Genomic DNA, 16,158 nt, shown 5'->3' with positions numbered 1-16,158 from the left:
CAACTTCAGCACCAGCTTTCTTCACAAGCAGAGGGGAGTTTTGCAGCCTGCTGCCCATAAGCGTAATGCTAGTAGGTCTAGAAATGCAACTGGGGCAGCCCCAGTTCATGCACAGCTTGCACGGCAGTCAGGGCAAACCTGCCTGAAACAGCAGAGCTGAGCTCCACACGGCCTTGGGCTGGATCTGCAAACAGGGCAGCAGCAAAGGGAACGCGGGACAGTTTGTAACAGCTCTGAGGGGTCTCCCCGCAGGATTGCCACATACTTGTACCTGCCTCAGCACTTTGTGCCAAGCAAAACAGCCAGAACAAGGGCACAGGGTATGGGGAAGTGGGATGGAGAGTAAACTGAAGCACCAATGGCCCCAAACTTCATGCAGGGCTGTGGGAGTGCCACCAAGAGATAGAAGCTAACCACAACTCTCAGCTGCCATCACAGAGCACAGCTGTCCTGTGGGCTCTGCGACCCAGATTTTGCCTACAGGGCATAAACATCATTAATGTGTTGAGCAAGCTCAGCTGCTGCTTTGGGGAAATGGGTGTGATCTGTCATAGAGAATCTTTAACTTCCTCTTCCTAGAAAATTCACGATCAACAGGAAATCCAAGCTTTGCGTGACAAATTCTTTTCCAGGAAGATGCCAGAACCAAATTAATTATCTGCCAAGCACTGATGTACAAGCTTTCCACAAGGAGTGGCTTTATTAAAAAAATAAAATATGCCTAGCTAATGTTTTCACTGTGTTGCCCATCAGGGACAGAGATGCATCTCTACGTTTTTACAGAAGCCATGGGGGAAGAACAGGCTTCGCTGACCTCCTGGAATTCAGGCACAGGAATTAGTTCACGTGCGCATGTCTGTTCACACACAAAACTTTTGGCATGGCGTGGATGACAAGTTTTAACTAGAGCCTTTGTGGTTAACAAAACCTCATTTGCTTCTATGGAAAACTAAGTCTCCAGGCAGAGCTATTAGTTTAATATCAGATCATTAGATGTGTTTGGGTTTTTTTTTTCCCCTCCAGCTGGTTCTTTACTACACAGGCTCTCTTTTACTAATCCATTTGGTTTTGAGTAGCCAGAACTAAGTGCCACACCAAAATTTATGAGGTACAGTCCAGCCAAGCAATTCTTCATTCTCGATGTGTTGTCTCCTGTCCATTACTTCAGCTCTTGGCAGGAATTTCTGATGTGCAAACATTCCTTTAGGGGACTTGATCACATAAGCCGCAGTATGCCACCATTTCTGGAAACCTTCAAGCAGCCCATTATGATCAGGTGGTCATGTTTTCCTAGAACAAACAAGTCTGTTCAGACTTTGTCCTGTGGAATTTCAGGTTGTTTGTACTGTAATCAGAGGTCCTGTCTGCTGGACATTGCAGTCCTCATAGCAGGTTCTGGCCACACCTAACTTCATCCCTAATTATAGCCTGACTAGAACTCAGAAGAGGAATTGAAGTGAAGCCTCCAGTTATCCTTCGTAACTCCCTTCCAGAATTTTTTAACCCTACATGAAAGGCTAGCATTAGTGTTTGAAAATATCCAGGCTAACAAGGTAAATTTTAGTATTCATTCTAGCATATCTCAGGTCATTTTATCCCTGGTTTTGTCTCCCTTATCTCACAAGCCTGGCAGGCATGCGCTTTTCACATTCATCTGTGTTAGGACAAAACAGCAACAAATCATTCAGTTGTGTGTCAGCAAGTGGAACACTTGCAATTACTGTACAACACTGATGTTACTTTACTTGGGACATAGTACTGAAAGCAGAAACTAGATCTTTAAATAAATCCAAGTGCTTATACACCAGTACCTCTAATTACATGGCATAAGCTTAGAGGTTTCTTCAAATACTGGACTTAAAATAACAGGTAAATTCATAGCTAAATCCAGGCAGTTTTAATGTTTGTTGCTTAGATCTTTAATTGCCTTTTGGGAATACTTTCCTTTTCTTGAGAAATGACATTACTGATGCAGAACAAAATGCTTTAGCGTTGTTCTTTTGGTCTGCACCCTCCTCCTCCCATTCATGAAGTACAGTGCTAGGGATACGTTGAGCAAGACCTTTCAACAGCTGATGCATTTCTGTGGTCTCACAAAAGCAGTAAATAGCATTAGTCTCAGATCTCTTTGTCAAAGGCAGACTACATTTCAAGGCATCCAGTGTGCTGTAAAAGGTTAATTTCTGCTCTGTCTGGCAGGCAACGAGCTGTTTGGGATACTTTAATCTCTCATAAGTTACCAGTGTTTGAATTTGTCCATCCCCACCTCCTTTTTAGTCTATGCTTGTTAAGCATCCATTTTGGTTCACCAGCTGCTGTTAACATTCTGCAGTCATTTAATCCCAAATGCTCACCTATGACTTCAGACTTCCTTATCTATCACCCCTTTTCCAAACCGCTCTCAAGCGGTTCACCCCAGTGTCGTTGGCTGAGGCTCAACTGAGTTTTGTGAGTCCAACTTAGCTAAGTTCCTCACCTGTGCTAACCCAGAATAAGAATTTCACTATAGAATGCTACTACAAACTTGCAGTACAGCTCAACAACAGTTTCAAGCAGATGTAGTAAGTGAACCATTTTTAAACTATTGTTCTTCCAAAAATAGTAGGTTTTCCTTTTTTTGTTCCTTCAAGGTCTTGGGCTTATCCTATACAGAACATGTCCATCAGTCCTCATGTTTGAATATGCAGAGCAACCGCAGAGGCTTTCAAGTGCAGAAATACACCTGCAGCAACTCAGGACCAGATGAGTTATCCCTCTGTAGCTAATGTTCTGTTGGCCAGCAAGTAGCTTCCACACTCTGGTAGCCTTCGTCACTGTGTAGGGGTCTTTGGAAAAGCAGGGAGCATACTTCTAGCATGCATAAGTCAAGAATATGTAGGATAAGGGAAAAGAGGCTCTCTGCTGCGTTCATGAAGAGAGGTATAGCCAAAACGATCTAGAAGCATTAGAAATCCCAACACATACTAGTGCACTTAGGGGTTCTAAGCAAAACAACACTGGAACATAGCTGCCTTTTTGTTAAGACCAGCCTTCAGCGTATGTCAAGGCCCTTTCTAGCTCAGGGAATGTTCAGTGAACTCCAACCTGCTGCCCGACAGATCTGTTCACAACCGGTTAGCCTGAACAGCCACATGTGAGATAGAAGCCTCTTTCTCCCATCCCCAGGCTATACTATAATTCATTCCTGGCATTACCCCAATAAATCTGAGGGCAGAGGGAGGGGACATCCAGGTTTGTTGAAGCTGTATCACTTATACCACCTGCCTTACCAGGGCAGCCAGCAAGCCTGCAGGTGAAGGACACTGAAGAGTTCTGAAAGTTGTGGGAGGAAAAAATAGATTTCTGCCAGTCAGCTTGATTGAGCCAAAAAGGGGAAGCAATACTAGAAGTTCCCTATTACCCTACACATCCAAAGTTCCTTGAACAGGAAGCTTGGGGGCAGGGCAGACCCCACCAACCCTATGGATACACGTGCACTGAAGCCAAGGAGGTCTGCTTTCTCTGTTTTGAAGAGTTGCATGTGTCACTTATCTCCTTTCATGGAGCGCTCCTACACTCCTATAGTGCTCAGTCAGAGAAGTCTTTACTCATCTTTGTTTATTTATTAGAAAATCCCTACAGGTCTAGGCGTTTAAAATGAAGCATTAGTTACATGGAATACGTGCCCTCAAAGTCCAGAAGTTGCTGGATATACTGCAAAAGGTGGATTGGGGCCAGCAGTGGCCCAGTGACCTCTGCAGGAGATGCTGGTATGGCTGTGAGACACTAGCAGGGCAGTAGCAATCATGATCCAACCTTCTCAACATAGTTAGCAGGATAAAGTCCAACTTGGCCAGTGAGAAGTCGGCCCTTGCACCAGCCCTGCTCATCTTCCTCACTAATCTTCATTAGTTCTTCACCTAAAAGCAAAAACAGTCATTAGGAAGCAGCCTTGAGAAAGGTAGCATGGCCATTTTCCTTGCCTCAGAAGCGTTAATGAAAAGCAAGATATATTGGTCTGAATCACCATACTCTTATCCCCTTGTCACATTGTATCATATCGCACAGTTTAATCAAAGCCAGAGTTACTGACCTCTTCAGTATCTATGCCCAGTTCCATCCCCTAGGCCAAGGAACGTCAAGACAGACCTTCACTTCTGCTGTTCCAACATCAGAAATATTTTTGTGCCCCATGTTTCTGCCTGCTTTCCTGCCCCCAGAAGAACATGCTTACAAGCCAGAGAGATCAGAATGATCTCAGAGATTTCTTTTGTATTGACTCCTGTGTAGCAGGTGGGAAGCAAATGTAAGAGGCTGCTAAGCTCTGGATGTTAGGACCCAAAATGACTATTCCATGATGGAGCGTCTGGTTTGGGGAGCAAGCCATGGACTCGTTTCTCAGACAGTGACCAGGAAAGGCTTTTACCTTTCCCTCATCTACTTTAGGAAAGGGCAGAAAGGTCCCCTTCTCCACCAGTAGAAGGTCATACTTCTGCCAGAGGGAGGTCTGACTGCATGAATAGGCACATCCCACACTGGCAGAGGCTCAGAAAGTCATCTGCTGTTAAGCTTAAGCCCTACTGGTGCATGCTGCTCACAGCAGATTCAAAAAGGGGATGACTACAGCCAACCAGTCATGCCTCATTGCTCTCTCTTTCCACCCAGCAGATGTAAAGAGGCAAGTTCTAGAGCACCCATATTGTAAGATATTTTAAGGCAACAAGTTAGTGTTTGGAAGTTTACTAGTATGGTAACACTGCAGCATAGATATTGGCCTCAGGCGCAAGCCCTTGCTACTGAAGGACTTCAATACCTTTTTTAAACAGGTGTATTTTGGAGAGGTATAGCACAGAGATACCATGTAAGACTCAAAACAAGCAAGATTAGAGACACTCAAGATCCAGATGTCCTCTTGGCGTTGGAGAATATGGCACATGCAAACTAAATTTAACTGAAGGAAGAAAAGGGACAGGGTCTGTTTGCTCCAGCATTCTCTCACTCAATCCTCTGCTGCGAGCCAGGATCTCTGCTCTCAAGATACCCATTTTGAGCAAGTTTGCATAGCTGTTTTTTGCCAGTTGAACTCTGCCTTTAGTAGTGCACATTAGTCAGCTGAGCTTTCTCCCCAACATCTATCTTCTGCTTACTTCAAAGGACAATCCAGACTACCTATATAATTTTTTATATCAATGGCAGAAGGGAGAAGCATTTAATAAAGTCTCAAGATACAATGCAGAATAAATGCCTCAAGAGGAGGCAGGAAAGATTTGTCTTACCACTTGGTATCTGCTCTCCCTACACTGTGACCAAGGCCTAGGCAGTCTCTTTTTATGTGGCCTCCCTGTCTTAGTCTAGAACAGGTTGGACATCCCAGTGTATCATCTCCCTCAGAGGAGCCAGAAATGGGTCAGGCCAGGGAAAGAAGAATAAGTATCAGTTGTCAAAGGGACATCCAATTCTTAGAGTGTTTCAATCATTGTCAGCCCAAGTGAGGACAGCAAAAAGGTTAGTAAGAGATTAGTGCTTCTGGTACCTGCTTTAAAGCTCAGCTCATCAGCTTCCTGTCCTGTGTAATCATACAGCGCTCGTACCCGTACACCCGGTACCTTTATGTCCTCCTCATGCCCATTGGCATCCAGGCACTTCTTAGGAGTGTCCTCATCTGACCACTCCGAAATGTCTTCCTTCCCTCCGCTTTGTATGTGGAAGGAGAAAAGGAACAAGATGGTTGTTAGTAGACTCATCTCTCAACCACCTGCTCCCGAATCATGCACCACCCTGACTCCCCACGAGACTGCTATACTATAGAACCAGGTGCAAGAGTGAGGATGAATAGGGAGGAGAGATCCCAGGAGATACTAGATTTGGTTGAAAGCATCCCAGCACTAGAGCCCAGAGGGCCATGAGGGTAACTCATTCTCAAAGTATTTTCCCCACATGCACTCTTCATGACCTCATTCTACTCTAGCAGACCCTCTCACACAAGGAAGGCAGGTCCTAACTGGAGAGCCCAGCTGTGTCCAGAGTTATTCCAGCCAAGAATAAGACAGGAAAAGCCATGTCTCCCATCCCAAGGAGATGTCTGCAATGCTGTTTTCCAAGTCAGAAACTTGGAAAAAGGAGAAGAGCAGCAGAGGACAGGCACCTGGAACCCAAAAACCCCTGAAGAGGCTACATTCCATACTAACTTCATGTGGGCAGGTGCCTTCAGGCTGTCATAGAAGAGACTGTTCTGCTCCTCATCATAGGAGAACCTGTAGATTGGCAAATAGGGCCTCTGAATCCAGTAGACCGCAAAATACAGTAGTGGCCTTAAGATATCTCTATATCCCCTTTCTTTTCTGCCCAGTTCACTTAGGCCAGAGTTCACCTTTTAAGCAGGATGGCTACTCGAATTGTAGGGCATGAGCCTCTTCAGCCTCTCCCTATTCTCCAGCATGCTTCCTGGCAAGGGAAGTAGCTACACCCAGACTTGTCAGGTAATACTCAGCACCATGGCGGGGGGAGGGGGGGGAATAAAAAATCTGATGCCTGCATTTAGGAGATAGTACAGCTAACTGGCAGAGCTGCAAATTCCTGTATCTCCTCACCCTGTCTGGGAGGAAGAACTGGGGAAACACGTGCCAGAATCTCACACAGCATTGGTCTGACCAGGCCAAATCTCATCACTAGAAGGGTCTTTATAAAGGAAGGCACCTTGTGAGGCAGTAAGCACTAGACCAAAAAAAGCCCAAACACCACAAAAATATCACAAAACCCCAAACAAAATGAACCACACCACATAGCTACCCTATATCCCCTTTTCTACCCTGTCTTTTCCAGAGTGGCACAGGCAAGGCCATGGGCGAGAGACAGGAAGCTGAGGAAGAGATCACTCCTATCAATCCAACTCATTCATGACCCTAGACAGGGCTGTACTTTTCCTAGCCTGCTGTATCCCAGTCTTCAGCCCTTACCTTCTCCTTGTCTGCAGAGGGGTCTGTGAAACAACACCATCCCGTGTAGGCAAAATGCTGGTCAGTGTGACATCATCAGCCATCTTGCCACTCTTCTCCTTCTTGGTGATTGCCCGCTGTGTTTCAAGGGACCATTCCTGTTCAGGGAAAAACAAAAACACTATCAAGCCACTCTGACACAAAAGCTTTGTGCGTCTTTTCTGACCAATACAGAAGGACAGAACACAAGGTCATACTTCAGTTGTGGCTGGGCTGGTCAGCCGAATGGTCTTGCTGGCATAGCAGGCTCACTCTTGTTGAGTCCCAAGGTGCAACAAGAGAGGCTGTGAGAAAATTGTAACAGGAATTTGTCCCAAGGCCCTAAGCACCAACTCCTGTTCTTTGAACTTCCAGCTGGATGGCTGGAGTATTTGCAGTTTGGCAGGTCCCTTTGGGCACCAGAGAGCTTGCAATACAACAAAAATTTTAGAAGAGCCTAACACCTTGAGCCTGCTGAGCAAAGTCTTTCTAACACAAGACTAGCAATCCACCAACTTCCGTAAAGCAGCTAAACATTTGGAAGTAGTAACAATACAGTCTAGAATGCTACATCACCTCAAACTGAGGCCAATTCATCGCCATGCCTGGTCCATGAGTGTTGCGCCACCACTTCAAGTCCTCCTGGTTGTCTGCAGCCATGATGACTTGGTAGAGATCTCGATACAATGCATGAAAGCTATGACCAGGAACAGACAGAACCATCAGTAACCAAGTCCCTCAGCAGTTTCCCAAAAGCCAAGTAGGAAGGAAAACTGTAGCCTCATGCACAATTACACAGCATCCAAAGTCCCACAGGATTAAGCTCCAGGAAAACAGAGCCACACTTACAGAAGAGACAGCCTGGCAAACGGGACAGGCTTGTTTGGCGTGGCAGTGGCTAACATCTGCCAGCTCTCTGCACAGCTCATCAAGTGAGCATTGAAAGAGCCTGGCACATTCTTGCGCACAGACAGGGAGGTGGCTCAGATTTGTTGCCTCCACCTTAAAAGTGTAGGAGCACAGAAGATTCTGGGCTGCATCTGTTTCCCCTGTGTAACCCCTACTTAAGGGAAACTTGTAGGCTTACAGTTAATCATTATCTCACAAAAGGTCTCTTTACTCAGGGCCGAATGGGTGTAATAGTTATAGATACTAGAAGGCAACAGAGCTGCATTCCTCAGACTGGGATTACATATAGCAACACAGAGGCATTCCATAGAATAAACACCCACAGGACAGTACTGGACAGTAGTGGAAGAGGAAGGGTTCAGAGGCAGAAGGAATCCTTTCTGGGGAGTGTGGCACTGTCCAAGATCAGAGACACCAGCACTGGTCAGTCTAAAGGGACCAAATGCCAGTTCTAAGACATACTTAGAAGGGGAAGGAATGAGACCCGGCAGATGCAAGCAGGCAGCTCCCTTTCACAAACACCAGAACAGGCACCCTTCACCACAGCCCAAGGCACCCCAGGCTGGCAGAATTCCCTCCGGTGTCAGGGCTGGTACCTTTCACTGGTGGAAAGGTTGAGATGCTGGTGCAGATTCAGGAACATCTCCTTAAAGAAGCACAATCGCTTGCGCTCTGCTTCCTGACAGCCTTCAAACACTTGCTCCATGTCCTCCATGTAGCGGGGATTGTAGCGTTTCAGCTCTTCCAGCATCTTCTCATATTGATCCTTGCACTGCATCAGCCGAGGAGGACAGCAATGGTGAGATGTGTTGCCTTGATGTCAAACCAGTGACCTGCCCCCCCCGCTCTGGCTTGGGACTGACAAGTTTTTTTTCCCCCCTGCACTGCTGAACAGATATACCAAAGAAAGAAGAAGAAATCCCACAGCTGCTATCCCAGTTCACTGCTCTCCCAATATTCTTGCAAGTTTCTTGTTCTTCCTGGCCACCCAATTCCATACAGGGCCTTCTGCACTTTCACTCTTGTGGGCAGACAAACTAGCCACTTTGGTAGCCAAGTATTCAACTTTGCAGCTTCCACCCCCTACAACATATCTTCCCCCCCAACTTTTTTTTTTTTAAATTTACTCATAAGTTAGATCTTACCCAACACCAAAGATAGAGCGAGACTTCAGTAACTAAGACTAAGGTGTCTCTAACTTGCCAAAACCTCAAACAATGTGATCTCATACCTCCTTACAGGCTTCAGCAGGTTAGCAGGAGCTATTTCACTGACTGACATTACAACCAGTGCTTTTTTTCTTAAAAGGAGTATCCTTGTGACCCACATCCATACAGCACACTCTCACCTTCTCAGCCTCCTGAGTGCACTTCTCTACACGCTCCTGCAACTTGCGCAGCTGTTCCTGTGAGACAGATGAGTCTGCCTTGGCATGGTTCTCCCTTGTATGGGCTGTTTTCTCTTCTTTCCGGGCTGCATGATAGTTTTTCTTAGAAGTCTCCACCTGTAGGAGGAAGATGCAGAGAAAGCCATGATCCTGAACACATTGATACCAATTTACCATTTAGCAAACCATGCTCCAAAGGGAAAAGGTACCTCCAAATTATCTCTTTTTCAGTGCTAACCTGCCATGCCAGAATTAGAGCCTTTTACCTGTCTTCCCACAGAGGAAGTAAGTTACAAAGTCACCAAGAACAAGAGAACATCAAGACATCCCTCCCTCTCTGGCATTCTCTGCTACTCTGGCTAAATCCAGTTCATTTGTCCAGTGGCTCTCACAATCAGGCAGCCAGCTTGACTGCCCTTATCCCTCCTTCCCCATTCACACTTTGCTCACGTCTTTCATCTTCTTCACCCAGGGTTTCTGGGCCTTGCGGAACCCATCCTCTGCCTCCTTTGTCTCCTTGAAGCCTCCAATCATCTGCTTGTGGTAGGCCTCCTTCTGCCAGGCCTTGATCTTATCTGAGTCTTCACCAGCCAGGTGGTTCCGGACAGCTAAGTGAATTTCACTCAGTTTGTCTGCAGCTGTCAGGAAGGCATGCCAGGCCTTCTCCAGAGTACCATACTGTGGGCCTGCAGGAACAAACACCAGAGGGACTCTTATACCTCCTGCTCGCAGAAGGAAACGCAGATTCTTTTCCTCCTATAGACATCTATCAGTATGGAGTCATAGAATCATAGCCTGGTTTAGGTTGGAAGGGACCTTAAAGATCACCTAGTTCCAGCCCCCCTGCTGTGGGCAGGGCTATCTCCCACTAGACCAGGTTGCTCAAAGCCCCTTCCAGCCTGATCTTGAACACTTCCAGGGATGGGGCATCCACAACTTCTCTGGGCAACCTGTTCCAGTCCCTCAACACCCTCAGAGTGAAAAAATTCTTTTTGATATCCAATCTAGATCTCCCCTTTTCCCATTTGAAGCCATTACCCCTCATCCTTAACTCCCCCATTGCACAAGTCAGCATTGACTGGTCTCCACACAGTCCTAACAGGCAGCCTCTAGCCTGGCTGTTACAGCTGGCCAAGACAGCTGGCATTTCTTTTGGGCAGCCTTAGCTGTCTCAGATGGTGAGCGCTAGAAGGTTTCTGTAGAAAATTCTCTTCACAGATCTGGTATAAGCTTCAGGACAGATAGCAACACTCATTCATGGCTGAGGCTAAGCTGCTGCTTCACAGACCAGTAGGTCCTTTGGGGCGCCTATCCCACTGTTTCCCATTACTTTGAGATACTATCAGTTTGAGCCCACTACCATTAAGTTGCAATATTAGTAGTTACTCTGACTAGAGGAGAAGGAAGAGAGACAGCCAAGCCATCCTTAACAGGGGAGATCTGCAGCTTGATTTAAGACTTGGACTGCCCAAGGACTTGCCAAACTAAAATATTTTTTTTTGGTAACCAACCACTGGACAATACAGAGAACACCTCTACAAGTGAATCAGAGGACTGGCTACAAAAACACACAGGAAAAAAAAAAGGACACCCAAGAAAGTGACCCCTTTCCTGGAGAAGGGAACCCTGTCCCCCAAGGAAACAGTGTCACCTCAATAAGAGATAGCACTCAAGGAAGAGTGCAATGATTGCATCCTGCTCCCAGTCCAACCTGCCAAATTTACCTTTCTCCACATTGGTCCGCCACTTACGAGACCATTCTGTTAGCTGCTGGGCATAGTTCTTCTCTATCTTGGCTCGCTCCTGGAAGCAGGAGATCAAGTCATTGCAGAGCCGGTACCCATCATCCACACGCTTCACTGTCCGCCTGTAATTTCCAGCCTGAAATTTCACACAACATCATCATTTATACCGTACTGACTTTCATGTTCCTTCAGAACAGACAGCAGCAGGTCAGTGATTGCATGGGGAGGGAGCACAGGCCCCTCTGAAGCCAGCAGCTGGGCTCAGTCCCTCCTCTGGCACTCTCTCAGGGAGGCACAGCAGTGGAGGGAAGAAGCTGAGGTGCTTTGCTTGTCCCCCCTCACAGCTCAGATCAGCATCAGCTGAACATGGAACTCTCATTCCACAGCATCTGTGCAGGAAAGGGTCACCTCCTCCCTGCAGTAACACACAGCATGTTACTGAACCTCCCCACAGTTCCTCCCTTCCCAAGAGCAACATGTTACCCAGGAACCTGAAACTCAACCCCTAATTCCACAAGTGGGAGGTAAGAAGACATTCCTACCTCCCTCACACACTGATTATCCTTCCTTACCTCCCAGAAACTGCCCCCAGGAGCCTCCCCGCCAGCATCATCTTCAGATGACATCACCCCTGTTTTCTTGCAGCAAGGAATTTTTGCAGATTTCAGTTAAGCTGAGAAGAGAGAAAAGTGATTTCTAATGTAGCACTGGCTGCGCCTTTGCAGAGAGCACAGTTCTGCATGACTCTTGGAGCTGGAGGAGCCCAACTTACTGCCTTGCAGGCACGTATTTGCACCACTGCACCTGCAGCAGTGGATGGCTAGATTCAGCAGAGATGCCCAGGACTGAACCTGCTTCTTCCATCCCTGCAGACACAGTCTCCTTGGCACGCCTGTAGCCCGTTGGGAAAGGATGTTGTAGAAGACAACCTTGCCAAACCTCAGCTGTACAGACATTGGAGATGCTAGCGAATCCAACATCCTTCAGCAGCACCAGACATCTCTGCAGAGATTCCATTCCTAATCAAGGCCCTCAAGAGGGTAGCAAAAGCTACAGAAACTGAGGTAGCTCAAGCTATTTGAAATCGGCCTTCAAAGACTTTAAATAAGTCTTCTGTCAGTGGAGATGACTCCAGCTTCCCAGTATGACTCAGGATTATGGGATTACAACTGACTGGAGAAAACAAGGCTGAGCAGTCAGCAGGCAGGCATGTCTTGAATGGGGAGGAGCCCTATAAGCTGCCCACCAGCTGAGCCGGACTTGAGCAGAACTACACAAACACACTGGGGCATACCCAGCCAAATGGCACTGCAGCACGCATGCCAGTTACCCAGCAGCACTGCTTCCCTAGAAACATTCCTCTAGAGCTGGTGTTTTTGTTACACTCGACTCTCACTACATTAGCCTCAAAATCAAGGCTAGAAGGTGAAAGGTTCATCTCATCCTCTGTTTTCTCAGAACTTTCACCCATTCCCCTGTCCTAGCCTGCGCTGCCAGTTTGTTCCTGACATGGTGTGATGCTATGAATTCCTTGGGGAGAGGTTCAGGGTTGCTCTTGTGCAGGAATCAGAGATGGAGTAATGGAAAAAAGCCCAAGCCCAGTCCCTCACACGCAAACCCACTCCATTCTAGACAAGCCTGGGTTAACACAGCATAGATGTCCTTTGCTGCCACTTCTCCTCTTGCACATTCCTAGTTATAAAAAGCTTCCCTCACACCCTAGAGAGGTATCTGCTCATTCTGCCAGCCCAGAGAGCACACAGCAGAGATGAAGAAGATTAGGCCAAGAGTCCACATCCCCCACCTCCTGCAAATGCTTGTCAGTGGCATGAGCCACACGATGAAACACCGCAACACAGATCGCAGGAATTTCCTACATTTCTTCTGAAAACAACTTGGCTCTGTTTGCCCAGTCTCATCCCATGCAGAGTGTCAGGAGTACATTAATGCTGTTCCTCTGAGTTTCTCCAGACAGCTAAAAGTGTTGAATTCCAATCACAGAAGCAAGTTGTTGAATGGGACAACGCTCAGGTGCGTGAACCTTGAAACCTGAACAACACCTCCACCCATGCCACCAGCTGTCCCTGTCCTTCCTCCCTCCCCACCATTTGTCATCGGGCTGCAAAGCTATCTTATGTGCCTTGAGGGCACGCAACTCTGCTCTTGTCCCCAGTAACTACATACCTGAAAGCTTAAAGTGAGATATCACAGGGGAGCAGTGGGCAGCTGGCAAGTATGTCTTGAGCTCTTCAAACTCCTTGAAAAATACTAGAGGAGACAAGAGATGGGCACAGTTAGACACTGCCGCTCCTTTGCGGGGATGCTGCCTGTTCTGATGCATCGCAATCCTAGGGGTGTCCCCCTTTTGCCAGCTACTAGGAGGGGCACCCTCTGATATAGCAGCTGCAGCCACTGTGCCTCCTGAGATGCCACGTTCCAGCACGTAGGAGAGATGCCAAATCCTTGTGTCACAAGATCTAGCCCCAGAGAGAGCTAAAATAGAAACATTGGGGCGGCATGACAGCACTGTGCAGGAAAGGTAGCATCACAACAGCTGAGCAAAGGGAACAGCTCATGGCCAGAAAGACCTAAAATAAGCATGCTCCCCAGGCACCATTTGTGGGGCCTGGTCCCCCCTCACCATAGAGTGTCCAGTTTAGCAAACCCTATTGCCTCCATACACTGCTGTCCACGCTTTTACACATAGCTGGCTTTGGGAAAAGACGGGAAGGACACACACATACACTTTCTCCAGTCCTTTTTTACTAAGGATGAAGAGGATTTATATACAAGACAAATGGCTTGATAACTCTACATTTAAAAAAAACAAAAATAAAACTTACAAGAATGCATATTCTGGTTTAGAGGCCTGGACTAGGCCTATGGCTAGGCTCTGCCTAGTAGCAGAGCACCTAGCATTGCCCTGGTAGGATGTGGCTCTCTACCAGGAGAGCTTTTTTGACCCTTAGTTCTGTAAGCTGTCCCCATCATATTCTCCAAAATACTTTGTGTTATGGTACAGGTAACTCTCAGCAGCTTTCCACAGAGGAAAGGGAAGTAAAAGGCCTGCAGAGATTAAGGAAAGCAAGGGCAGAAAGAGGCATTTTTATTTACCTCATATTCACTTCCTTGAATATTTACTTCAATGTCAAAAGTCTATTTATTTAAATAACAGGCAAGCAAAAAAGCCTTCTGCTTTGTCATTGTTATCCACTCAGGTGAGGCTGGAAGGTTAGGGCACCGGAGAGTTAATACAGCTGAGAGCTGAAAGTGCAAAACCTGGGAGAAGGTGTGATTTTTAGCCAGACATTAAGACAATTTTGGAGAAGGAGCGAAAGAAGGTAGGAAAAGAAGAAGAAAGAAAGAAAAGCAGATTGGGTTTTTGCAAACAGACTAGGGACCTTTAATGAGGAAGGGCTGGGGGTGGGCGGGGGGAAGAGTTGAGATACTTTTGCATGATCCAGGTCATTGGTTAAAAAGTTATAGCTCATCATAAACCTTCTAAGACTTCCCAGTGGTCCCCAGTAAAACCAGACTACACATTCCTGAAATTGCTAAGATTAAAAAAACTTCATGAATAGTTATGTCAAAGTATACTTAAATCTGCTCCAGACCCTTCCTTTCTTTCTCTCGATGAAGACACAGATCAATTAGATATGACTCAAAGATTGTATCACTTTTTCCATCCCACACCCCCATCCCCACTTTATCGGGAAGCAATGAATCACAAACATGCCTTCCATCTCTGGTTTCCAATTCAGGCTGACTACACAGTGCTAGAATTTGGGGGTAATTATGGAAAGCTGTTGTGTATCAGAGCATGCTTGTTCGTTTGAGGGGCAGTCAAGCAGGAAAAAAAAACAACAAAAAAACAGAAAACCCCAAAAACCCAAATCCATTCTTTCTGCAGTTTCCACATTAGAATTCAAGCCATACTTATTTCCTCAGGAGTTACAAACCCAAATAACTCAATTTACCATCACTAAGATCAACAGGCTCGGAAACATAACAGTAGCTGTGCTGGATCAGCGTAAGGGTTCTCGTAGCCTCACAGCCTCTGCAGACAGCAGCCAAAAGCAGATACTGTCCCTCACTTTAAGAACAGAGCAAGCATACATGATGCCTCCCTGCATACTCTCCAAGCCTCTAACCATTTGTTGACAGGAACTTCCTGAGCTGGATGTGGCACCTATGAATTTAGTAACACTCAGTGTATTTCTCTTCCATTAATTTCTCCAGTCTTTTTTTGAAACCACACGAGTTTTCAGCATCCGCAATATCATGTGGCAAAGTATCCCACAGTTAAGGCTATACTGTAGTCATCAGCACAGTAGCTGGGTTGGAGAATACAATAAAGCAGTATAATACTTCTACAGGCTAGTCTCCATGACCTGAGTAGCAGCCAGTTCAGTACATGTTTCCATAGCAGTTATATAGACTTTATAGAAGTCCAGAAAAAATCTAGCCTGGTAGAAGCAAAAAGGTCAAAGAACAAGGAGGACCCTTTTCTGCCAGGCTTTTTCTGGACTTTCCATACTCCATGAGCCCATGTCAGTCAGCAGATCAAATTGGATCTGCATGCAGATATAGGGAAGGTACTTAGTACTGCACACAGGGGCTGAAGAACAGCTGCTGCTGTCACCCTGAGCCCTGGAAAAGCAAGTAGATAGCCACTCCGCCCCCTCATGCCTAGTTATTCCCAAAACACCACGTGTTGTGAGCCACCAAGAGCTTGAGACGAGGAAAACCTAAATTTGCCAGGAAAAGCAAATATATGGGTTATACATGCCAAAGCCTGGAGGTTGCTTTACAGCAAAGTAGAGATGACAGGACTACCTTGTGGACAACCTGATAAAGCAAAAGCCACCACATGCTTCAGGAGGGCTGGCAGAGCCTGTACAGTATAAGCAATATAGCTGCTGTTATATTGGGTCAGCTAGAGTTATATGTGGGTCAGCACCACGTACAAGATTCTTTCTGATGCCACTGCCACGTCTGCTAAGAGGAGGCAATCTAACAAATCATATTTGCATGGCAAAGGAATGTTTATCACTACCTTCCTGCTTTCCTCTTTCAGCTATCACAGCTAAGAGCTACTTGAAACTTCACTGCAGCTCCTGCAAGACTAGGTCTCTGAAGAGGGAGAGAGGGACTACATCTCTAT

At 46.5% G+C, this 16,158-nt stretch overlaps 1 protein-coding gene across 1 annotated transcript; it reads right to left on the bottom strand.

Annotated features, from left to right (window-relative positions):
• Positions 1 to 3,583: 3,583 nt before the first annotated feature.
• On the bottom strand, positions 3,584 to 11,661 carry PACSIN3 (protein kinase C and casein kinase substrate in neurons 3). The gene is made up of 9 exons (XM_009895651.1): positions 11,567 to 11,661; positions 10,974 to 11,130; positions 9,700 to 9,935; positions 9,211 to 9,366; positions 8,459 to 8,634; positions 7,530 to 7,650; positions 6,936 to 7,072; positions 5,513 to 5,673; positions 3,584 to 3,899 (listed from the first exon to the last, which is right to left on the bottom strand). Exons 1-9 carry the CDS (start codon positions 11,618 to 11,620, stop codon positions 3,784 to 3,786), a joined length of 1,314 nt encoding a protein of 437 aa, XP_009893953.1. The 5' UTR covers positions 11,621 to 11,661; the 3' UTR covers positions 3,584 to 3,783.
• Positions 11,662 to 16,158: the final 4,497 nt, after the last annotated feature.

Source organism: Charadrius vociferus, unplaced genomic scaffold (assembly GCF_000708025.1).
Source record: "Charadrius vociferus isolate BGI_N301 unplaced genomic scaffold, ASM70802v2 scaffold111, whole genome shotgun sequence".
Taxonomy (NCBI): Eukaryota; Metazoa; Chordata; class Aves; order Charadriiformes; family Charadriidae; genus Charadrius; species Charadrius vociferus.
The sequence above is the reverse complement of the archived record's forward strand: the minus strand, read 5'-3'. Positions and strand labels throughout refer to the sequence as shown.

What these genes read in the sequence shown, in the direction of transcription:
- PACSIN3 (XM_009895651.1), bottom strand. Translation starts at nt 11,620, where the DNA reads ATGTCATCTGAAGATGATGCTGGCGGGGAGGCTCCTGGGGGCAGTTTC. An exon ending in GGGTGAAGAAGATGAAAGAC is followed by an intron (nt 9,367 to 9,699) that starts GTGAGCAAAGTG and finishes TTCCTCCTACAG; the next exon opens with GTGGAGACTTCTAAGAAAAA. An exon ending in GCACTCAGGAGGCTGAGAAG is followed by an intron (nt 8,635 to 9,210) that starts GTGAGAGTGTGC and finishes CGGCTGATGCAG; the next exon opens with TGCAAGGATCAATATGAGAA.